This window comes from Macaca thibetana, chromosome 8 (genome assembly GCF_024542745.1).
Source record: "Macaca thibetana thibetana isolate TM-01 chromosome 8, ASM2454274v1, whole genome shotgun sequence".
Taxonomy (NCBI): domain Eukaryota; kingdom Metazoa; phylum Chordata; class Mammalia; order Primates; family Cercopithecidae; genus Macaca; species Macaca thibetana.
In genome coordinates, this window is record NC_065585.1 from 497,186 (window position 1) to 522,043 (window position 24,858).

General features: G+C 52.8%; 2 protein-coding genes across 4 annotated transcripts in view; both read left to right on the top strand.

Annotated features, from left to right (window-relative positions):
* C8H8orf82 (chromosome 8 C8orf82 homolog) overlaps nt 1-24,858 on the top strand; it is a 152,134-nt gene that overhangs the window by 71,536 nt on the left and 55,740 nt on the right. The gene's annotated exons all lie outside the window — the stretch shown is intronic.
* The window catches only part of ARHGAP39 (Rho GTPase activating protein 39), a 144,219-nt gene that overhangs the window by 66,568 nt on the left and 52,793 nt on the right, over nt 1-24,858 (top strand). For all 3 annotated transcript variants that reach the window (XM_050800836.1, XM_050800839.1, XM_050800837.1), the window contains exon 2: nt 5,427-5,587. In XM_050800836.1, coding sequence (XP_050656793.1) covers nt 5,508-5,587 — 80 coding nt within the window. In that variant the 5' untranslated portion in view covers nt 5,427-5,507. The remainder of the gene's footprint in view (nt 1-5,426; nt 5,588-24,858) is intronic.

Below are 24,858 nucleotides of genomic sequence, written 5' to 3' on the forward strand. Positions count from 1 at the left end.
CACATCCACAGTTGTCGCTGGGACCCTCGTGACCTGTTTCTCAGTGATGGATAGAACAAATAGACCAGAAATTAGTGTCAGCACCATCAAGCAGCCGGATCGATTGGCTTTATATAGCATCTCACCCGGCAGTACGTTCTTTTCCAGTGCGCACGGGACATTTACCAGGATAGACCATTTTAGGGGGCCATAAAAAGTGTTAATAAACTTTAACAAATTCAAATCATATAAATTATGTTTTCTGAGAAAAATATAATTAGAAACCAGTAGACTGGGCGCGGTGGCTCACACGTGTAATCCCAGCACTTTGGGAGGCCGAGGCAGGCGGATCACGATGTCAGGAGATCAAGACCGTCCTGGCTAACACGGTGAAACCCTGTCTCTACTAAAAATACAAAAAATTAGTGGGGACATGGTGGCGGGCACCTGTAGTCTCAGCTACTCGGGAGGCTGAGGCAGGAGAATGGCGGGAACCAGGGAGGCAGAGATTGCGGTGAGCCAAGATTGCGCCACTGCACTCCAGCCTGGGTGACAGAGCGAGACTCTGTCTCAAAAAAAAAAAAAAAAAAAAAACAAAGAAACCAATAAAAAATATCTGGAAGATGATTAGTTACTGAGTATATGTTCCATTAGTCAAAAAAGGAAAACAAAAGAGAGGTTAGAAAGCTTTCTGAGGCTGGGCGCGGTGGCTCACGCCTGTAATCCCAGGATGTACAAATCATTAACTCTGCTTCTACCTTAGGAAATTAGAAAAAGGAAAGCAAATTAAGTCTAAAGGATGCAAAAGAAAGGAAACAAAGATCAAACTGGAAATTAATGAAAACAGAAAAATAGAAAAACACCTATTAAGCTGTCTTTTTGAGGCAATCAGTAAAATCAATAAGCTTCTAGCCAGAAAAGAGTGAAAAAAAAAACAAAACATTTTTTGTATCAATATCAAAAATGAAAGACGTGGCATCACTACAGGGTCTGTTGCTCTTAAGAGAATGTAAAGAAATAGTATGGTATAATAACTTATGCCAGCAAATGTGATTAATTTTATACGAAATGGGCAAGTTCCTTGAAAGACAAACCATTCATACTCACATAAGAAGTTTTTAGAACCTGCTGAGCTCTGTATCTATTAAATAGATTTGATGTGTAATTGAAAACCTTCCCACAAAGAAACTACATGCCCATCTGGCTTCACTGGAGTCTCTGCCACACATTGAAGGAAGAAATAATAGCAAGTCTATATAAAATCTCCCAGGAATTTGAGAGGAAGGAATACTTCTGATTTTGTTATGTTGGTATTACTCTGATAGCAAAACCAAAGATGTTACAAGAAGAAAATAGATGCAAAAATGAATATGAATATAGATGTAAAAATTCTTAACAAAATTTTAGCAAATCCCATTTGAGAATATATAAAAAGGACAATATGGCCGGGTGCGGTGGCTCACGCCTGTAATCCCAGCACTTTGGGAGGCCAAGGCAGCAGATCACGAGTCCAGGAATTCAAGACCAGCCTGGCCAACACAATGAAACCCCATCTCTACTAAGAAGACAAAAAAGTTAGCTGGATGTGGGCGCGGGCACCTGTAATCCCACCTACTTAGGAGACTGAGGCAGGAGAATTCGCTTGAACCTGGGAGGTGGAGGTTGCAGTCAGCCAAGATCGCGCCACTGCCCTCCAGCTTGGACAACAGAGTAAGACTCCATCTCAAAAAAAAAAAAAAAAAAAAAAAAAAAGGACAATCCATCATGACCAATTGGCATTTATACAAGGAATATGTAATTGGTTTAAGAATAGAAAATTGATGGAATCCAGCTATTATCAAACTAAAGAGAAACCATGTGATCATTTCAATAGATACAGTAAAAGTATTTTACAAAATCCAACATCCATTCCTGATTTAAAAAATAACTTGGCAAACTAAGAGTACAAAGGAACTTCCCTGACCTTACAAAAGACATCATGAAAAAGTTACAGTCAACATCATACTTAATGGTAAAAGACTGGATGCTTTCCCTAAGATTAGGAGGAAGGCACACATGTTCACTCTTACTGTGTTCAGTAATGATACTGCAGGTTCTTCCCAGTATAATTATGCAAGAAAAATAAATAAAAGGATCTGGTTTAGAAAGGAAGAAGTAAAACTTTTTGTTCACTGTTGACATGATCACCTCTGCAGAAAACCTAATAAATCTGGGAAAAAAGCAATTATAATGAATAAGTGAGTTTATCAAGGTTGCAAGATCAAACTGTAAAAACAACATTTTTTTCTGCATTAGCAACAAAAAATTGGAAATTATATTTTGTTAGTATCATAAATATGAAATGCTTAGGGTGACACTTAACTAATATGTGCAAGATTTGTACACTAAAAACTACAAAACGTTGCTGAAAAGAAAGTAGACCCAACTAGATGGGTATATTTTGCTCACAAATCAGAAGATGTAATGTAGTTAGGATGTTAGTTTTCCTCATACTCATCCATAGATTCAACACAACTGCAGTCAAAATCCCAGCAGGCTATTTTGTAGAAATTGAGAAGCTGATTCTGAAATTCATATCGTAATGCAAAGGACCTGGAATAATTAATTCATTTCAAAAATGAAAAGCAGAGTTTGGGGACTCACAGTACCTGATTGCAGACCTGGTGCGTTTGGGGTCACTGTGGCGTGGGGTCCCAGATGGGAGGAAGCTTCCTGAGAGGTAGTGCCTAGTTGAGTCTAAGGGGACGAGGAGGTCGGTGAGCTTGTTGGAACCCGTGGTGGAAGGATGGGCTGAGGATGGAGAGCAGGTGCACAGGGGAAGGGTTGGTCAGGGTTGCTCTCAGGCTGTCATGGATGCTTTTTAGCTTTTCAGAACTTCACTGATGCTGCTGTTTTACTTTTCAAAAAGATCGAAGCTGTACAAGTAGGTCACCTGTTTCCTCTTAAACAAGAAATTAAAAATACTTAAGTTTTGTTTCTTTTTATTTTTCTTTTTTCTTTTTTCTTTTTTTTTTCTTTTTTGGAACAGAGTCTTGCTCTGTCACCCAGGCTGTAGTGCAGTGGCGTGATCCCGGCTCACTGCAACCTCAGCCTCCTGGGTTCAAGTGATTCTCCTGCCTCAGCCTCTCGAGTAGCTGGGATTACAGGCGCGTGCTGCCGCACCTGGCTAATTTTTGTACTTTTAGTAGAGATGGGGTTTCGCTGTGTTGGCCAGGCTGGTCTCGAACCCCTGACCTCGAATGATCCGCCCGCCTCGGCCTCCCAAAGTGCTGGGATTATAGGCGTGAGCCACTGCGCCTGGCCAGAGTTTCATTTTTAAAAATAGCATTCCCAGCAGTCCCAAGCATTAAAATAAATAGTTGTGTGGAGATTTAAGTGGCGGAAAGAGCGTTTCCTCTAAGGAGGTGGTTCCCCTGCTTGTGAGTGGAGTGAGTGTGGGTTAGGTTTGTGGCCCCACAGTCTGTCTGGGACTTGAAGAAAGTTTCCGATTGGCCTGCAGTGTCTCTTCCTGCTGGGCCCCGTCACCGGCTGTGTTTGAGTCTTTTTTATTTCCCCTTGAGTTAGCACAGTTAGTATCTATGGAATGGCCTCTCCTCGGGGAAGGGGGCTGCCGTGTACTGATACCAGCTGGGGCATCAGGGAGCAAGGAGACAGGTGCCCACCACAGCAGTGCCCACCGTGGTTCTGCAGACTGTCGGAGAGTGGCGGTGCATGTGTGAGGCCCTGTGGCTTCTATGAGCCAGTGCTGCAGGCAAAGTGGCACCAAGGCTAGGAGCAGCCGTGTAGCCGTTTGTCCCTCCCCGTCACCACCCGGGCCAGAGGCCATTGGTTCTGATTTCTAACAGCAGAGGCTGCTTTTGCCTAACCTTGAACCTCATGAAAGGAAACTGTACTCTGTGCATTCAGTTGTGTCTGGCCTTTTTTTTTTTTTTTTTTTTTTTTTTTTTGAGACAGGGTCTCGCTCTGTCGCCCAGGCCGGAGTGCAGTGGCGCGATCCTCCCTCCTCCTCTGCCCGCGTGGCTGGGACCATAGACATGCTCCACCACACTCGGCTGATTTCCTTCCTTACTGGTAGGGTGTGGCTCTTTGTCAGATTACACACACATTACACATGTTCTGTGTAGCAAATACATCCCACTTAGGATGTGCTTTTTGTTTTTTCTTAATAGCTTCTTGATAAACAGAGGTTCTTAATTTTACTATAGTCCAATTTGTTGATTTTTCTTTTGTGCATTGTTTTTTGTGTGTGTCCAATTAAGGTATCTGTGCCTACTATAAGGCCACAAAGATTTTCTCCTACATTTCTTTCCAAAAGCTTTATTATTTTACTTTTAACATTTAGGCCTACGGTGCATCTAGAATTAAGTTTTACGTACGGGATTGGATGAGGTAAAGGTCCAAGGTTAATTTTTTTCACACTTGACCCTTGAATTACTCAGGGTTTGGGGCGCTGACCCCCACCAGGTGGTCAAAAACCCATGTCTTACTTGCCGCCGCTGCCGCCACCACCACCTCCTCCTCCTCCTCCTCCTCCTCCTGTTAACTACAAACAGCCTGCTGTTGATGAGAAGCCTTCGGATAACAACAGTCAATTCGCATGCATTTTGTATGCTATTGTAACATCTACTCTACTTTTCCTATAAAGTCAGACAAGAAAATGGTAGTAAGAAAATAATAAAGAAGAGAAAATAGATTTACTGTCATTACGTGGAAGTGCTAAAGATCTTCATCGTCGTCACCTTCACGTTGAGTAGGGTGAGGAGAAGGAGGAGGAAGGGGGTTGGTTGTGCTGTCTCAGGGGAGGCAGAGGAGGAAGAAAATCCGCATATAGGTGACCCTCCTAGCTCAGACCTGTGGTTTTCAACAATGGACTGTATACCTGGTGAATACAGCACTGTTCTCAGAATTCAGGTGATCCGTGTGAACATGGATTGCTCCTGAGCGCCCTTGTGCTATGGCTGTGCACGCTGTATGTGTGTGGTCCTGCGTCCTTCCCCAGTGACTGCCGGCAAGTGTCGCCTGTGTGGACAGCTGGGGACACTGAGTCTCAGATGTGGGGCTGAGAGTGAGGGCGGAGCAGGTGCTTGTCCTCCTGTTCACCCTCCTCCCAGTCCTCAAGTCCTGTGGTCCCACGGTCCTGCGATGCTTGGCTTGTGCCTGCCCCGGCCCAGCGGGGAGTGGGGGTGGTGTCTCAGGCTGACATGGGCTGGATCCTGGCTTGTGGGCACAGTCTCCCTGCTGTGTGGGAGACTGGCCAGGCTTCGCTGCAATGCAGGGCCAGACATCAAGAGCACTGAGGAGTGGGGTTGGCTGCCCGGGGACGGCTCACGGGTGCTGTGGAGTCCATCTTCATTCTGTCCAGCCACTCTGTGGCGACGGGCTCAGCTGGGTGGTTGGTGTGGTGAGGCATTTTCCAAATCAGCACTGTTGCTTCTCCCCTCTTGCAGTGCAGCACCTTCCCGTCTGATGCTGGGGTTGTCCCGATGATGCCCTGACGTCTGTCCACTTCGGCGAGGAAGCAGACAGCGATGTCCCAGACGCAGGACTACGAGTGCAGGAGCCATAATGTCGACCTGCCGGAGTCAAGGATTCCAGGGTCGAGCACTCGGTAAGGAGCCGACCGACCTACGGAGCTACCCGGGCCTCAGGAGTGGGTAGAACTGCTTTCTTCCTTTAGAGAAAGCAGCGTGCGTGCAGGATTCTCCGTGGGGTCGCTGGCCCTTTCCAAGGCCGGGGCGGCCGATGCCACATATGCACAGCACTGCCCTCAGGGCTCTGGCCTGTGAGCGTGCACATGCGGGTCGCCATGACTCGTTTTTATCTTTCTAATTTTTGACTTTCTTATTTATTTATTTTTTTAGGAGACAGGGTCTCACTCTGTTGTCCGGGCTGGAGTGCAGTGGCGCAACCATAGCTCACTGCAGCCTTGAATTCCTGGGCTAAAGCAGTCCTCCTACCTCAGCCTCCCGAGTAGCTGGGACTGCAGGCACGCACTGCCACGTCTAGCTGATTTTCAATTTTTTGTAAAGATGAGGTCTGTTGCTCAGGCTTATCTTAAACTCCTGGGCTCAAGTGATCCTTTTGGGAGGTCGAGGCCTCCCAAAGTGCTAGGATCACAGATGTGAGCCGCTGTTCAGCCCTGATTTCTAGGCTTTTATTTGGAAATAATTTCATGCTTCCAGAAAAGTCACGAGAATAAGAACAGCCCCATGAGCACTCGAGGCCCAGAGACCTGTGGCTGTCATCGCTCCTGTCACCTCTGAATGTTTCTGGGGGTTGCGATGTGAGAGCATGCGCTCCCTCAGGACGTCTTCCAGGTAGCCCAGGACACTTCTTACCACAAGTAAATCTGACCCTGTCCCATCTCAGCCAGTGTCCCGTGCCTCCAGGTCGGCTCTGCCCCTGACTGCCTCTTTCTCCTTAGCCTTTTTTAATCTGGAAGAATTTCACAGCTTTTCTCTGCCTTTGTCACATTGCATTTTTTTTTTTTTTTTTTTTTTTTTTTTTTTTTGAGGTGGAGTTGTCCAGGCTGGAGTGCAGTGGCACGATCTCAGCTCACTGCAAGCTCCACCTCCCGGGTTCACGCTGTTCTCCTGCCTCAGCCTCCCGAGTAGGTGGGACTGCAGGCGCCCACCACCATGCCTGGCTAATTTTTTTGCATTTTTAGGAGAGACGGGGTTTCACCGTGTTTGCCAGGATGGTCTCGATCTCCTGACCTCGTGATCCACCCGCCTTGGCCTCCCAGAGTGCTGGGATTACAGGCGTGAGCCACCATGCCCAGCCCACATTGATATTTTTAAGGTAATAGTCACCCTATTTAAAACAGATGATCCCGGCCAGGCACGGTGGCTCAAGCCTGTAATCCCAGCACTTTGGGAGGCTGAGACGGGCGGATCACAAGGTCAGGAGATCGAGACCATCCTGGCTAACGCGGTGAAACCCCGTCTCTGCTAAAAATACAAAAAACTAGCCGGGCGAGGTGGCGGGCACCTGTAGTCCCAGCTACTCGGGAGGCTGAGGCAGGAGAATGGCGTGGACCCGGGAGGCGGAGCTTGCAGTGAGCTGAGATCCGGCCACTGCACTCCAGCCTGGGCAACAGAGCGAGACTCCGTCTAAAAAAAAAAAAAAAAAAAAAAAAAAAAAACAGATGATCCCAGCCTGGGCAACCTAATGAGACCCCATCTCTACAAAAAATACAAAAATTAGGCTGGCATGGTGGCAGATGCCTATGGTCTCAGCTACTCGGGAGGCTGAGGTGAGGAGATCCCTTGAGCCCGAGAGGTTGAGGCTGCAGTGAGCTGAGATCACATCACTGCACTCTGGCCTGAGCAACAAAGTGAGACCCCTGTGTCACAGTAAAGTAAAATAGAGTTCTTTGGTTTGGGTTTGTCTGACAGTTTTTCAGGAGGATGCCACACGGGTGGTGTTGGGTCCTCCCAGGCCCCACATCTGCAGACACTGATGTCCAGCTGTCCCTCACCTGGCAACATGACCTCTGACCCTGACAGAGGCCTCGCCCACTCCCCCCGAGTTGCAGCTGCTGCCTCCCGGCCACCTGAGGGCGCTCTGAGCCCGGCTCCGTGTCTAGTGCTTTGTGCCTCCCTGTGTGGTTGGTCTTTCCCGGACTCTGCACCTTCCACACTCCATCTGCACTCGGCCTTGACATGAGCAGGAGTCCTGCTGTCTCCTTGTTCGTTCGTTCGTTGGTTCTTCATTCATTTGTTCGCCGATGTGGGCTGATTTCCGTTGGGTTTTTTCGGGGCTTTTGTTGCTCTTGCTCTTCACTGCCTTGGTGCCCAGAGACGTCCCTGAGCGTCTCGCCGGCTCCTGCGTCCCTGACGGCCTCATTCCTCCGAGTGCTTCCTCCTGGCACAGCTGCCCTGCTCAGCCCTGGAATTAGCTATTTGTCTAGGGAGTGCTGGTTCCTTTCAGGAAATACTGGTCTTAGAGAACAAGGTCTGGGTTCTTAGAACATCCAGAGCTACTGGAGTGTGTTTGGTTTTTGGCCTCTTTTTTTTTTTTTTTTTTTGATGGAGTCTTGCTCTGTCGCCCAGGCTGGAGTGCAGTGCCGTGATCTCAGCTCACTGGAAGCTCTGCTTCCCGGGTTGAAACATTTCTCCTGCCTTAGCCTCCTGAGTAGCTGGGATTACAGGCTCCTGCCACCACGCCCGGCTAATTTTTTGTATTTTTAGTAGAGATGGGGTTTCGCCATGTTGGTAAGGCTGGTCTTGAACTCCTGACCTCGTGATCTGCCCGCCTCAGCCTCCCAAAGTGCTCGGATTACAGGCATGAGCTTTTTGGCCTCTTAAGCACATAGAACTAGAAAATTACACAGGAGTATGCACATGTACACACACAGGTACCCAAACACACTTGCCTCCACACGCACACATACATACACAGGTTCATGAGCGTGCACTCACGCCTCCACACATGCAGGTACACGAGCGCACACGCACGCCTTCATGCACACACACAGAGGTACATGAGGACGCACACATTCCTCTATGCATACGCAGGTAGGTACATGAGCGCACACACACGCCTCCACACACACGCAGGTAGGTACATGAGCTCACATGCATGCCTCCACGCACATGCACATAGGTACACAAGTGCGTGCACGCCTCCACGCACACACACATGCAGGTAGGTACATGAGCTCGCACACATGCCTCCACGCACACGCACATAAGTACACGAGCACACACACACGCCTCGCGCACATGCACATAGGTACACATGCTCACATGCATGCCTCTATGTACCTGCAGGTAGGTACATGAGTGCGCACACACGCCTACACAGGTAGTTACAGGACCTCACACGCATGCCTCCATGCACACACACATAAGTACACAAGCACGCGCACATGCCTCCACGCACACGCACATAGGTAGACAATCACGCCCACATGCCTCCACACACACGCACATGCAGGTAGGTACACGAGCGCACACGCACACCTCCATGCACACACATGCAGGTAAGTACATGAGCTCGCACGGACGCCTCCACACACACACAGGTAGGTACACAAGCATACATGCTTCCATGCACACAGGTACAGGAGCACGCATACATACCACAGACACGCAGATAGGTACAGGAGCTTGCATGCATGCCTCCACACACGCACATAGGTACACGAGCGCACACGCGTCCACGCACACGCAGGTAGGTACATGAGCTTACATGCATGCCTCCACGCACATACATGCAGGTAGGTACACGAGCATGCACGCACGCCTCCATGCACACACACACAGGTACAGGAGCACACATGCACCTCCACGCACACGCAGGTAGGTACATGAGCTTGCACGCACGCCTCCACGCACAAGCACATAGGTACACGAGTGCACACGCACGCCTCCACACACGCAGGTAGGTACATGAGCTCGCATGCACGCCTCCATGCACAGGCACACTCAGGTACACGAGCGTGCATGCATGCCTCCACACATACATGTACAGGAGCGTGCACACACACCACGCAGACACACACACAGGTACACGAGCTCGCACACACGCCTCCACGCACACGGATACACGAGCATGCATGCACGCCTCCACTCACACGCAGGTAGGTACATGAGCTTGCATGCACACCTCCACGCACACACACGCAGGTAGGTACACGAACGTGCATTCACGCCTCCACGCACATGCATACAGGTACAGGAGCGTATACGCACCTCCATGCACAAGCAGGTAAGTACATGAGCTTGCATGCAAGCCTCCACGCACACATGTATAGGTACACAAGTGCACATGCAGGCCTCCACACACACGCAGGTAGGTACATGAGCTCACATGCACACCTCCCTGCACAGGCACATTCAGGTACACGAGCGTGCATGCATGCCTCCATGCACACAGGTACAGGAGCGCGCACACACACCTCCACGTACACGCACATGCAGGTAGGTACACAAGCGCACACGCACACCTCCACGCACACGCAGGTAGGTACATGAGCTCGCATCCATGCCTACACGCACACAGGTACAGGAGCCCGCACACACACCTCCATGCACACGCACACGCAGGTAGGTACACGAGCTCACACACATGCCTCCACACACACAGGTACACGAGCGTGCATGCACGCCTCCATTCACGCGCAGGTAGGTACTTGAGCTTGCACACACATCTCCACGCACACGCACACAGGTACACGAGCATGCACGCATGCCTCCACACACACACACAGGTAGTTACATGAGTTTGCACACACACCTCCATGCACATGCACACAGGTATACGAGTGTGCACGCACGCCTCCACACACATGCACGCCTCCATGCACACGCGTCCTAGAATTGCTGAGCACGCACGGCACCCCAGTCCTGTCCCTCCCACAGAGAGTTGCTCTGTGGTCTCCTCTTCCGTCACATCTCTTCTTCCCTGGCTCCCAAGAACACCAGTGCGTTTACTCACTTGCTCATCTGATAATTCGTCTAAAATTGGTTCAGAATTGCTTCACCCATTCCACTACAAAAATACATGCACTAAAAAAAGTCAGGGTTCATTTGCATTCCCTCACGTGCGCATGTCTCCCAGGAATGCGACACTGGCTCATCCTGTGTTCCTAAGTTGTTTGGATTGGCTCTTTCTCTTTTCTTCATTGTGGTTCTGGCATCCGTTGGTTCATTACTTTCAGCTAGAGATTTTTTTGTCTCCCTTTTCATTCTTCCTGATACACTTTTGTATTTTAAATATATAGACCATTCGCACCCTCCCAAAGCCCCAACCGTTCGCAGGCACATTCAGCCAGGCCTCTTCCCCACATCCTTTCTGCACCCGCCTACTTGCTGCAGGCTGAAACTTGTCTTGTTTTCTGTTTATCTCCTGGGTTTCTGTTGTGAAGAATAAACAGATGTTGGTATGTTTTCTTATTTCCCCTTCATCCTTACACAAATGGTATCATGATTTATGCGTTCTTTGCACAATTTGCTTTTTCCACTTAAAGCATCCCCTAGACATCACTGCCTCCCAGACCATCGAGATTGTCCTCCTCCTTTTTCGAAGCTTTCTGGGCCTCTGTTGTGTGCCACAGTCTAGTGTTGGCCATGTGGGTAATTTCGAATATTCTGCACTTATGAGGAATGCTGCTGTCTGCTTGTGTCATTCTGAGTTTTGGGAGGTGCATCTGCAGGTGAATTTCTGACGAGGGGCTGTTGGGTCCAAGGATACCTTTGGATTGCTATCCTTTGGGCGTCTGTGAGCAGCACCGGCCCCTGGCCATCGGGGCGTCAACTGCTGCCTGCTGTCAGATGCGTGGGTGGGTGCCTGGGGTCAAATGCACGGGCTGGTGCCTGCGGTCAGGTGCGTAGGTGGGTGCCTGGGGTCTCCGTGCAGCCTGGGCTTTGGGGCTCTGATGATCGCCAAAGTGGCTGCTCTCCAAATATCTGTGTTCACCTTGTGAACTGCGCGCTCTTACCTTTTGCTCTTTATAGTATTTTTATCTTTTCATGCTCAAATTTGTGTATTAAAGACATGAGTTCTTTGTCTGTAATTTATATTGTTAATGTTCCACTCAATGTGTCTAAAAAGCCAAAACCGGTTTTATTTGTAGTGGCTTTTGCATGTAAAAGGTTTTGAAGTTTTGTGCAGTCAGGTTGGCTGTCCTTTCTTCAGTGCCTGTGTGTTTTTAGTGACCTCCATCCAGGTGACTGACAAAAGAGCATGCTGCGTTTGCTCAGGGGCTGGCACACTTTTGTTTTTGCTTTTGGGTCTCAGATCCACTTAGAGTTGGTTCTTGTGTGTGGTGTGAGGTGTGGTCTGACCTGTTTGTTTTCCACGTGCATCCGGCTGTCCCCACGCCATTTGTTTGAGGCTGAGGCTGCCTGTGCTCTGTGAGGGGCACCGTGCCTTCTCTCATGCCCCAGGCTCTGTAAGGAGCTGGGGCTGCTTCTGCCTGTCTGTCTGGTCCTGCTGGCCTCCGGTCCTGTGCCCAGTCACACCTTCCTCATCCCTGTGCCCAGCCACACCTACCTCACCGAGGGTCTCTTCGGCTCCTTCACAGGCTCCCATGAGTGGGGCTCAAGTGTCCTCATGTGGCGCCTTGGTAACCCTCCACTGACACTCACGGCTGGGTTCCGAGTTCCCCTGTACGCACAACGCTGAGAGGGCCCCGCAGGTGTCCAGACTTCGAGGCCGTGCCGGGCGCCCTCTGGACTTCCCTGGGCTGCTCCTTCCCCACCACGGAGCTCCTGCTCTGTCCAGACTCTCCTTCTCTGCTGGCGAGTGGGTCTCTGTGGCTGCCTGCCTGGTGGGTTTGAGCATCTCTGTGTGTTCTTAGCCCTCAGGTTTCTGCCTCTGGGAATCTCCTCCGGCGTTTTCTTCCGTTTAATAATCTTTCTTAGCCTTTGTGGTGTGGATGCATCCCTGTCTGTTCCAGGTACAGTTGCGTGTTGACTGCGAGCCTGGATTACAGTCTCCGTCTGTGCTCACGCCTTCATGTCAGTGCTGGTGGCTTTTGATGAGCCAATGTTTTGAACTCCAGCGTTCTCTGTCCACCTGCCTTTTCCCTGTGGTTTTGTGTCTTACTCAAGAAGCCCTTTCCTAACAGCTCCTGAAACTCTTCATGTATTTTCTTCTAAAAGTCTTAAGGTTTTGCCTTTCCCATTTGATCAGACCACTTTTCATATCAACCCAAGTCAGCAATCCCGGCCCCATGGTTAGAGTCTTGCCTCCCTGATCCTCTGTTCCCCCCGCCCCCTGCCCCTGTCCTCAAGGGCATCACGTAGATCTGCGAGGGGCTGCGAGGGGCTCTGTGTCCACGCCTCTGTGCTAGGGCTCCAGCCTGGGCACGTGGCTTCCTCGGCTTCCTGGCAGCTCACGTCTGTGTCCTGAGTTCCCTCCCCAGCTGCAGTTCTTTGATTCAAAGATGCCTCCGCCCTCCCTCCATGTGCTCTTCTAGATGGAGACAGGACCAGTCGGCCCCACCCAGAGAAGACGTCATGCTGGGCTTTGGACTGGAGGCGTAGGGCCATGTGGCTGCTGGTGGGGAGTGTCCTGGCATTTGATGAGGTGGTTGCTGCATCGGGCAGAGCTGCCTCCCCTCGTCCTCACGGAGCAAATGCGTCTCCTGCTGGATTCACCGTGCAGTTGTGAGCCTTCATTACATCCCTAAGGCCGTTAGGGCTCCCGTGCCCTCCTCCCAGGCTCTGCCTCAGCCAGGGCCCTCCTCGTCTTCTTGGGCACGAGTGAACCAGGGATATCAAGGCCCAGAGGGAGTTCCCGCGGCTCTTCCCTCACCACGTCTGGTGTGAGAAGCCATGGCCTCTGCTGTTGGGACTCTGTCTCATGGTAGCAGACCTGCCTTGCACTCCTGGTGGCCTCAGGACAGCACAATGTGCCTGGACACGTGCCCTGGGCCTCGAGAGAGAGTCAGGAAGGTGGGGCTGGCAGGCAGAGCCTGTGCCCCCCTGTGTTAGGGGTGTGGTGCCCGTGCGGGTCTGGAGGACGGTCTAACATGGTGGCCACTCCTGCAGCATGTGCCCGGTCCTGCGGCACTAGTGGGTCCTCTGTCTGTGGGCCTTTTCTCGTCTTTGCCGAGGACCGTCTCTCAGCAGTGCACACCGCCCGGGGCCTGCAGCCCTGGATGCTTGCCTGGTAAAGAGCAGAGCCTGGCTGTGTGCAGGAGGCCCAAGAGGCCACGCCTCCCCCACGTGCTCACCTTTACAGGGCTTCCCCTGTCCCGCACAGCACCCTCTCCGTGGGACGCTCATGGCCAGTCTGGATTCAACCCACGAGTGAATGCCCTTCAGTGCTAGGCCTTGATTTAGGAGACCAGGAGGGAGTGGAAAGGCTTAACCTTTGAGTCACTTGTCAGGAGCAAAGTCTTGAGGCCAGACAGGAGCAGTGGTGGAGCACTGAGGGGTGGTGGACGGTGCTGGGGTGGCGAGGACTCAGCCGTCCCCCTCTGCCGTCAGGGCCCTTTGGGTTCTGGTCACGTGGGTTTGCTGCTGGGCCACTGTCTCCTTTGTCTGTCGTGTGCACTTGTGAGCAGCCTCTTGGGTGAGGAGGGGATTTGGTGTCTACTGCTTGGTCTGGGTGTCCTCTGTGGGGTGTCTGTGGTGATTGGTCTGGGGCTGGCCACACCTGCTGCCTGGCAGAGCGATAAGGATAGAGAGAGAGGCAGCGTGGCAAAGAGGACGCCATCTGGGAACAAAAAGCAGATCAGGGAGGGGTGATGGGAAGACAGTGGTGAGGTGGGAGGGACACCAGGTGCCCCTGGCAGAGGCTGCACAGCCGGGAGCTGTGCTGGGGGCTGCATGCCTTAGGGAGTGGTCCCACTGGGCCCACCAAGAGGGTCTGCTTGGGGCCAGCTGTGGCGGCTGGAGGCTCAGCATCGCCGTGGCCATCGTGGACCCCGGTGGCCCTGTTCAGCCTCCGCACCCTCCACATGTTCCCAGACACCTGCTTGCCTCTCGGGACCTCTTGGCTGAAGGCAGCCTGACGGGGCCTTCCCAGTGAGAGCCCAGCCCAGCTGCCGCTCACCTGCCAGATTCCCTTTTTTTTCAGGATTGAAATATAGTTCATATGCCACAAAGCTCACCCTCTAAGGTGCGCAATCCAGTGGCTCTTAGAGCAGTCAGAGTTGTGCACCTGCTGCCACCATCCGCCTCCCACAGAGAAGCCCCACTCCCAGCAGCAGCCCTCCCCAACCCCAGGCACTGTGGGCCGGCTTTGTGTCCTGTGGGATTCACCTACTCCAGACAATTTAAATACGTGGAATCATGCAAGTGGTCCTTCGCTCACGATGACACCCTCCAGGTTCATCCACACCGTCGCTTGGGTCAGGGCTGCATTCCTGTTATTGCCGAATGATATTCCCGTGTAGGGATGGGCCACATTTTGCTGATTCATACGTCCGTTGAAGGATATTTGCTCTGTTGCCACTTTTTGGCTATGATGAATCATGCTGCCATGAACATTTGTGTGCAGATTTCTGTGTGAAGACGTTTTCGTTTCTCTTGGGTATATACCTAGTTGTGGAATTGCTGGGTCAGGTGGTAACTCTGTGGTTTTTTTTTAATTATTATTTTTGAGAAAGGTTGGTGCTTGTCAGGCTGGAATGCAGAGGTACAATCACAGCTCACTGCAGCCTTCAACTCCCAGGCTGAGGCGATCCTCCCACCCCAGCCTCCCAACGTGCTGACATTACAGCCACCACACACAGCCTGTTTGAATTTTTTTTTCAGACAGATCCTCACTCTGTTGCATAGACTGGAGTGCAGTGGCACAAACTTGCCTCACTGCAACGTCTGCTTCCCAGATCCAAGTGATTCCCATGCCTTAGCCTCCCAAGTAGCAGGGACTACACGTATGTCCCACCACACCCAGCTAATTTTTGTATGTTTAACCTTTTATTTCTTTTTTGAGGTGGAGTTTCGCTTTTGTTGCCCAGGCTGGAGTGTCATGGCGAGATCTCGGCTCACCACAACCTCCGCCTCCTGGGTTCAAGCAATTCTCCTGCCTCAGCCTCCTGAGTAGCTGTAATCACAGGCATGCGCCACCATGCCCAGCTAATTTTGTATTTTTAGTAGAGATGGGGTGTCACCATGTTGGTGAGGCTGGTCTCGAACTCCTGACCTCAGGTGATCCGCCTGTCTTAGCCTCCCAAAGTCCTGGGATGACAGGCGTGAGCCGCGCACCCGGCTGGTGTGTTTGACTGTTTGAGGAACCACCATACTATTCCGTGGTGTCCACACTGTTTAACGTCCCCACTTCCTTCCAGCAACATACAAAGGTTCCGGTTCTCCACAGCCTTCACAACGCGTGTCATTATGGTTTTGCCGTTCCAGTGGGTCTGAGGTGGTGTCTCTTGTGGTTTTGATTTGCATTTCTCCTATGGGTAATGAACATGGGCATCTTTTAATGTAGATTGGCCATTTGCATATCTTCTTTGGAGGTGTGTCTGTTCAGATATTTTGCCCATTTTTAAACTGGGGTATTTATCCTTTTTTTTTTTTTTTTTTTTTTTTTTTTGTGAGACGGGGTCTCACTCTGTCGCCCAGGCTGGAGTGCAGTGGTGCAGTCTCGGCTCACTGCAACCTCTGCCTCCCGGGTTCAAGCAATTCTCCTGCCTCAGCCTCCTGAGTAGCTGGGATTACAGGCGCCCACCACCTCGCCGGGCTAGTTTTTTGTATTTTTAGTAGAGACGGGGTTGCACCGTGTTAGCCAGGATAGTCTCGATCTTCTGACCTTGTGATCCGCCCGCCTCGGCCTCCCAAAGTGCTGGGACTACAGGCGCCTGCCACCATGCCCAGCTGAGTTTTGTATTTTTAGTAGAGACAGGGTTTCACCATGTTGGCCAGGCGGGTCTTGAACTCCTGACTTACGATCCGCCCGTCTCGGCCTCCCGAAGTGCTGGGATTCCAGACATGAGCCACTCACTGATGTGCGGACCAGCTCCACGGGGTCAGTGGGTTTTTCTCCCCGGGTGCGGAAACGAGATTGTAGAAATAAAGACACACGACAAAGAGATAAAAGGCAGCTGGGCCCGGGGGACCACTACCACCAAGATGCAGAGACCAGTAGTGGCCCCGAATGCCTGGCTGCGCTGATATTTATTGGATACAAGACAAAGGGGCAGGGTAAGGAGTGTGAGTCATCTCCAGTGATAGGTAAGGTCATGTGGGTCACGTGTCCACCGGACAGGGAGCCCGTCCCTGCCTGGCAGCCGAGGCAGAGAGAAAGAGAGAAGAGAGAGACAGCTTACGCCGTTATTTCTGCATATCAGAGACTTTTAGTACTTTCACTAACTTTGCTACTATTATCTAAAAGGTAGAGCCGGGTGTACAGGATGGAACGTGAAGGCGGACTAGGAGCGTGACCACTGAAGCACAGCATCTCAGGGAGACGGTTAGGCCTCCAGAGAACTGCGAGCGGGCCTGACTGATGTCAAGCCCTCCACAAGAGGTGGAGGAGTAGAGTCTTCTCTGAACTCCCCCAGGGAAAGGGAGACTCCCTTTCCCAGTCTGCTAAGTAGAGGGTGTTTTTCCTTGACACTGATGCTACCGCTAGACCACAGTCCACTTGGCAACGGGCTTCTTCCCAGACACTGGCGTTACCGCTAGACCAAGGAGCCCTCCGGTGACCCTGCCCGGGCATCACAGAAGGCTCACACTCTGGTCTTCTAGTCACTTCTCACTATGTCCCCTCAGCTCCTATCTCTTTATGGCCTGGTTTTTCCTAGGTTATGATTGTAGAGCGAGGAGTATTATAATATTGGAATAAAGAGTAATTGCTACAAACTAATGATTAATGATATTCATGTATAACCATATCTATGATCTATATCTAGTATAACTCTTGTTATTTTATATATTTTATTAGACTGGAACAGCTCAGGGCCTCAGTCTCTTGCCTCGGCACCTGGGTGGCTTGCCGCCCACACACCCGGCCTAACTTTTTTTTTCTTTTTGAGACAGGATCTCACTCTATTGCCCGGACTGGAGTGCAGTAGATCAGGGCTCACTGCAGTCTCCACCTCCCAGGCTCCTACCCTGTTATTACTGAATTAGGAGAGTCCTTTGTGAACCTCACCAGATGGATGATTTGTGGGTGTTTTCTCCCATCCTGTGGCTGTGTTTTCACTCTCTTGGTGGTGGCCACAAAAGTTTTAGTTGTGATGGAGTCTGTTTTTCCATTGTTTGTTTTATTGCATGTGCTTTTAGTGTCATAGCTCAGAATCCACTGCCAAATCCGAGGTCATGCAGAGTTGCCCTGTCTATTCTGAGAGTTTTATCAGTTTAGCTCTTACATTGAGATCTTTCATCTACTTTGGAGTAATGTGTGTGTGTGGCGTGAGGTAGGGACTGACTGCATTTGTTTGCAGATGGATGTCCACCTGCATGTTTGTTCAAGAGACTCTCCTTTCCCCATTGAGTGGTCTCGACACCCTTGTCTAACTCTGCAGGGCAGGGCATGTTCTTGTTCACTCTTGTCTCCCTAGCACCTGGCAAGTTGTCTGGCATGCACATGGCACTCATTACATTCATCAGAAAAGGCTTATGTGGGCAGATCACTGTCTGCAAAGAGACATCTCCAAGAAACAAGGGCTGCAGGAAGGTTGCTTCCGCCTCGACGTCAACTTCTGGGAGCTTCTGGGAAGAGGCCCATCCCCCAGGGACCCTGACTCCCCTGGGGATCGTAGACATCTTGCATCCTTCCACCTTTGTCACCAAATGGCTTATTTCTCTTCCCACTTCATTTTCAATAGTGTTGCCAAATAAATCTTCCTCAAACACCCCTCAGATTGCATCTGTGGGTTCATGATGACCCTCTGTGGTGGAGGGTTGAGGTGCGAGTTCCCCAGCCCACATGATGTCCTCCCCACCTTGCCCTGTGCAGAGCCAGCCTGTGGTGCCACTAGCTGCATCCCTTCGTCCTTGCGGTCCAGCTCCAGCCAGTCCATGGGGCCCCTGAGGCTGGGTCGCCCTCTGCATTCTGAAACCCTTGCCTTTCTCTGGGCAGCGGCTCCCCAAGGCCCAGCATCCTCCATGCTGTTGTCTGCCCTCAGGTTTCCCGAGGGTCTGAGCTCAATGCTGTCCCCCAAGAGGTGCCCACAGTGTTCTTAGGAGGCTGGTGTTCTGCCCACACGCACGCAGGAGTGCACTAAAAAGGGAACAATGTGCTGTTCTTTGTTGAGAGAGAATTATCCCATTACATTCGTTTGAAAGTGCATTTTAAACAAAAATAACAATTGGTATTACTTCTTCTAGGACATGGAATGTTCGATTCTCTGCTTTTTGAGCTTCTCTGTGCTCAGAAAAACTATTTTGGGAGTATCTCAACTTTGTTCTGCTAAAATCTAACAGAAGCGAGGTGAGAACAGGAGAGCAGGCAGCACTCCCTGGAGGCACGAGGTGACGCCACCATCCAGGGGAAGCCACCCTGGCACACGGGGCCTGTTCCTTCCAGGTGGGGAGGCTGTGCTGATGCCAAGGGCACCTCACTGCTCGTCGCGTTTGACCTGGGTCCACGTGGTCCTGTCCTCAGTGCGCATCCTGAGTTCTGACCCCAGACCTGACACAGCCCCGCCCTTCCAGGTGATCAGGCGGAAAACCTTGTCGTTCCTCGCCTCTGCTCCCCCACCCCTCGCCTGTCTTCTGGCCCACCCCGTCTCCCAGCACCCCCACCCCTCGCCTGTCTTCTGGCACGCGCCCCGTCTCCCAGCACCCCCACCCCTCGCCTGTCTTCTGGCACGCACCCCGTCTCCCAGCACCCCTGGCCTCCCGGAGCCTTCATCCTGCTCCCTGTGGACTGGCCAGGAGGTTCTGCATGGCTGGGGATGCCCAGGGAACAATCATGGTGGAAGGGGATGCAAACAAGTCCTTCTTCAGGGTCCGTTCACCTGAATTAACTCAGGTCAGCCCAGGCCTCAGGCCCTTCATGGTGGCCCTGCTGCCTCCGGTCCCCCCAGGCCCCAAGACGAGCTTCCTGCAGGTGTCTGCTTGCAGGCGCCTTCTTGGGGTTTCCTCGGGTGCCCTGAGGCTGCTGCATTTGCCATTGTCCTTTTCAACGTCCCAGCAGGTGATCCTCACACGAGCCGCCCTCCCCTGCCAGGTCTGTGCTCAAGGGAGCACAGAGCAGGTGTGCATCGGGGTCCAGGCTCCAGCTGGGGAGAGGAGGTGTGTGGACAGGGAAGCCACCTGCTGGGGGACCGTGAGCCTCTGGCCGTGTACCCCAGGCTTATGCAGCCACCTGCTGGGGGACCGTGAGCCTCTGGCCGTGTACCCCAGGCTTATGCAGCCGCCTGCTGGGGGACCGTGAGCCTCTGGCCTTGCACCCCAGGCCTGTGCAACCGCCTGACTCCAGGAGGTCACAGAAGCAAAGGTGACAGAGCCCGGCCAGGCTGAGGAGTGGACCGGGGGATGGGGGCTTTGCCAGGAATTGCCCCACTCCAGGGTCAGTGCCAGCTGTGGAAGGTGTCAAGGGTATAATGACCAGGTCCAGTTTGGGGAGTTTCTTCCATCTTCAGCATAGAGAATGGCCTGGACAGGGCAGGGGTGAGGGCTGGGGGTCAGGGCGATCTCCCCCTCTGGCTGGGCCCCAGGACGGTTGACAAGGCTCATGGCCGGGGACCAGGAGGAGACAAGGCCCTGGCTGGGGTCTCCATGCTGGCTCTGTTCCCAGGCAGGGCTGGGGCAGCAGGTTGGGCTGTGGGGTGGGTAGGGATGTCTCTGGAACTGACAAAGACCTTTGGCGCACACTGAGATGTCACGTGGTACAGACTGGCCTTGCAGTCACTTGTGTTAGGCCATTCTTGCATTGCTGTAAACACCTGATACTGGGTATTTTATAAAGAAAAGACATTTAATTGGCTGGTAGTTCTGCAGGCTGTGGAGGAAGCATGGCGCCGGCATCTGCTCGGCTTCTGGGGAGGCCTCAGGAAGCTTCTAGTCATGGCAAAGCAGGAGCACGGGGCAGGGGAGGCACCACACACTTTAAACATCCTGCTCTTACAAGAACTCACTCACACTCAAGAAGATGGCACCGAGCCATGAGGGGTCCACCCCTGACCCAAGCACCTCCCACCAGGCCCCACCTCCAACACTGGGGATCACATCTCAGCATGAGGTTTGGGGACAAGCATCCAAACCGTCATCACCAGTAGTCAGAAAACACGAGTGACCTGTAAGGGCCGCTATACAAGGTCACCAGAGATAGGCCTGCCCCGACTACAGTGTCGAGGGCATCTTCTGTCAGGCCTTGTCGGGAAGCCTTCTCTGGCCTCTGACCCACGTGCCACGTGGTGTCCCTGGTGAACCCACCAGGCTGGCCCTGTGTTCTGCAGGATGACAGGCGAGAGACCCTTGGTGGCCTCAGGTCAGCTGGGAGCATGGAAGGCTGGCAGTTGGCACCAGGGTCAGGGCGTCATGGGCCCCGAGGCAGCAGTGGTGTGGTGTTCCCTCTTGTGGGCGGGGCTCCCATGCGTCTCAGCCTCTGTAGGTTCCTCACACCCCTCTGTGCCCCTCAGCCCACATGCAGCCCTTGTCCCTTCCCTTGTCCTAAGTCTTCTGGAGGCACTGGGGCCTGGCCTGAGCCCCCACCTCACAGGCACCTGGGCTGTGCCCGGGGCTGCGGATTCACAGCAGAGGCAGAGCCGTGTGGAGGCCTCCGAGCTCGTCCTGGGTGTCTCTGCCACAGGCCACAGGGACAGACCTAGCTTCAGGTCCCTGAGTGGGATGGCGGCGTTTGCCAGGACATGTGGGGGCCACCCTCTGCCCTGTGCACAGCCCCTCCCGGAACCTGGTTGTCCCTGGATTATGGGGTCACGGGAGTGCCTAGGGCCAGAGGGCCTCAGTGGGGAGCTGGTGAGGTCTCCCGTGTTTTGGTAAAGCTGCCTCATGGTCACCAAGTTGGTGTCGTCAGGAAGAGGAATTGGGGGCTTTGTTCCATCCTGTTGGTGTCAGAGGAGTTCGTCCTCCCAGGAGGGGCTTCCTGCTGCCCTGCTCTGGGCACTCCTGTCCCCTGAGCCCTTCTGGGCCATGACTCCCTGCCCCAGGGTAGGCCTGCATGGAGGAGCAGCTGCTGGCTGCGAAATGAGGCCGACTGTGCTACTTATATAATTTATAGAGTAAAATTAACATTTTAAAATATGGAGACTACTTACGTTTTTTAAGTAAACTTTTAATTTTAGAACAGTCTTAGATTTACGTGGAAATGGCACAGGCAGCCCAGAGCCTCTGTGTCCACTGCAGGGTCCACTGTCAGGGTCCTCCGGCCGCTGACACCCTCACCTTCGTGCTGCTGGTGCCTTTCTACAGTTGACGAGCCCGTCGGGAACTGTTAGTAACGGAATCCACACCTTATTCAGATGCCTGGGCTTGCACCTCGTTTCCCTTTTCTGTCCACGGGTTCCACATGACATTGATCCTGACGTCCCTGGGCTCTTCTGGACTTACCCTCTCCTGGCATTTGGTGACCTACATGGCCTGGAGGAGGGCTGGCCCGGTGTTGCATGACACACCCCTCGCTTGGACGTGCCTGATCTTTACCACAATTCACTGGGAGGAGGACCACAGAGGCGATGTGCTGCTCTCATCTCATGGTGCAGTGAACACGCACGAGAGTCCTGCCCACGCTGGCCGCGGTCGCCCAGCTGAGGCTGCTGAGGCTTTGCTTTGTCCCCCCCGCGCCACCATGCTGCCTCTGGCTGCGAGTCTCACCCTTGCTGGGTTTGACGGAGGCAGGCCGTGGGCATCAGGCGGCCAGCCGGGTCCCCAGCCCTGCTGGGTCTTACCTTCCCCTTCGTCAGGGTCGGGCCCTGGACTGAGTTTCTCCAGATACTTGGCGAGAGCCCCGCCTCCTGCACCCAGTCTGCCTCTCCCTGTGGTCCCCACAGTTCTGTCCCTGCCGCATATGGCTGCTCCTCCCGGCTGCTGAGGGAGGCTTAGGGCCGCCTCCCCATAGAGTGAGGCACATTTCTCTTCCTTTACAAACATGTTAGCTGACACATCGTGTGCAGAGAAGTGTTCGAGGAGGCGCAGGCTCATGACGCGCCCCACTTGGTGGGCAGCCTCTGGCATCACCGTTAGTTTGGTGCCTCTGTGAGCCTCAATGCAGTGCCCAGCCTGCAGGCCCCTGCCTGGTTCCCTCATGCGGCATGCGTGCTCAGGACCCTCGGGGCGGCTCTGCTGTCTTGCTGGGTCTGTGGCCCTGCTCTGTCTTGCTGGGTCTGTGGCCCTGCTCTGTCTTGCTGGGTCTGTGGCCCTGCTCTGTCTTGCTGGGTCTGTGGCCCTGCTCTGTCTTGCTGGGTCTGTGGCCCTTGCTCCTGCCAGGTCTTAAGCTGTAGGCCCAGGGCAGCGAGTCCCCACGGTGCTGTCAACCGGCACCTGGCACATATGGCCCACCCATGTTCCTGCCAGCATCGTCACTGGCTCCTTCTACCCCAGCTGTTCCCGTGGGGCTGGGACCACCCTTGCTGGTTTTCCTCAGTGTCTCGAGCTCTGCATTTCTCTGATAGTGATGGGCACTCTCTTCCACCTGCAGAGACTGGAGGCTGATCTGTCTAAAAATGTTTCTTCTGGCCAGGCGCACTGGCTCACGCCTGTAATCCCAACACTTTGAGAGGCCAAAGCGGGCAGATCAGGAGTTTGAGACCAGCCTGGCCAACGTGGTGAAACCCCATCTCTACTAAAAACAAAAATTAGCCAGGCGTGGTGGCGGGTGCCTGTAATCCCAGCTACTTGGGAGGCTAAGGCAGGAAAATTGCTTGAACCCAGGAGGCAGAGCTTGCAGTGAGCCAAGATCGCACCACAGCACTCCAGCCTGGATGACAGAGCGAGACTCTGTCTCAAAAAAAAAAAAAAAGTCTCTCTGCCCCTCACTCTCCCTCACGTGGACCCAGCGGGCCTTTCCCTCCCGCTTCCGCGCCCTCCCTCTCCAGGCCCCGTCCCATGCTGCTGGGCTTTGTCCTCTGACCATCCTGTGCTCTGTCCCTTCATCCTTTGGCATTAGTTTCTTCTTAAACCTGTATAACACGTTACTTTCAGGGATTTATTTTGACATTTTAGATTTTCCACTTAATTCTTTATACACCCTCTACATTTTCCTTCCTCTGTAGAAACTCATCTTGTCATGAACGCCAGTCACAGCAGTGTGCATTCCACGTGTGCTGGCTCCAAACCCGGACCCTGAGGAGCTGCTGTGGCCTCTCTCCTTCTCTCTTGGTTTTCGGTTGGTTCTTCCTTGTGCTTTCTTGGCTGTCATTTCTTATTTGATGCCTGTATTAGCCCGTTCTCATGCTGCAGCTAAAGGCATGCTCGAGACTGGACAATTTATAGAGAAAAGAGGTTTGTGTAATTGACTTATGGTTCCACATGGCTGGGGACGCCCAGGGAACAATCATGGTGGAAGGGATGCAAATAAGTCCTTCTTCACATGGCGGCAGGAGAGAGAACGAGAGCCCAGTGAAGGGGAAGCCCCTTGTGAAACCATCAGATCTCATGAGAACTCACTATCATGAGAACAGGATGGGGGAAGCTGTCCTGTGATTCAATTATCTCCACTTGTTCCCTTCCACGACACATGAGGGTTATGGGAACTACGACTCAGGAGGAGATTTGGGTGGGGACATAGCCAAAGCATATCATTGCCCATCCTGGTGTATGTGATGGGCCTGCAGCCACGTGGGGGTGCTGATGGCTGCTGTCCCACAGAGCAGACCGACAGCAGCCCAGGCCAGCCGGTGCCAGTGGGAACCGTCCTGGGGACGCTCCTGCTTCCCTGGGCAGGGCCTGAGCCCTGTGTCAGCATGGGACCCACCACCTGGAAATGGGCGTGGTACCTGCATCAGCCAGTTTTCTGGCCACTGCTCCAGGTTGAAGCCCAGTGTCTATGAAGGAGTCACACTCCAAGGCCGCTCCTGAGGCTGTCACTAAGGGCTCAGGGGAGCCTGGGACTGCCACATGGGGTCTGGCCTCCTGGGGAGAGAACTGTCCTCCACACTGCAGCCATGGGAGGGATAAGACTGGAAGACACTGGGGATGTCCCGGGCACACCCTGTGGGGCAGAGGAGAGTGGAGCCCATCCCCAGGGTGTGGCCCAGAGCCGGGAGTGATTCTGGGCCGAGGGCTGAGCTGGTTGCACTTCCAGCAGTGTGAGAAACATCGTGGAAGGAATTCTTGTTGTATCCACTGCTGGCTGAGAATCAGCCCTGAGGCTGGGTGTGGTGGCTCACTCCTGTAATCCCAACACTTTGGGAAGCCAAGACGGATGGATCACTTGCGGTCAGGAGTTTGAGACCAGCCTGGGCAGCATGATGAAACCCCATCCCTACTAAAAATACAAAATAGCCAGCTGTGGTGGCACACACCTGTAATCCCAGCTACTTGGGGGGCTGAGGCAGGAGAATTG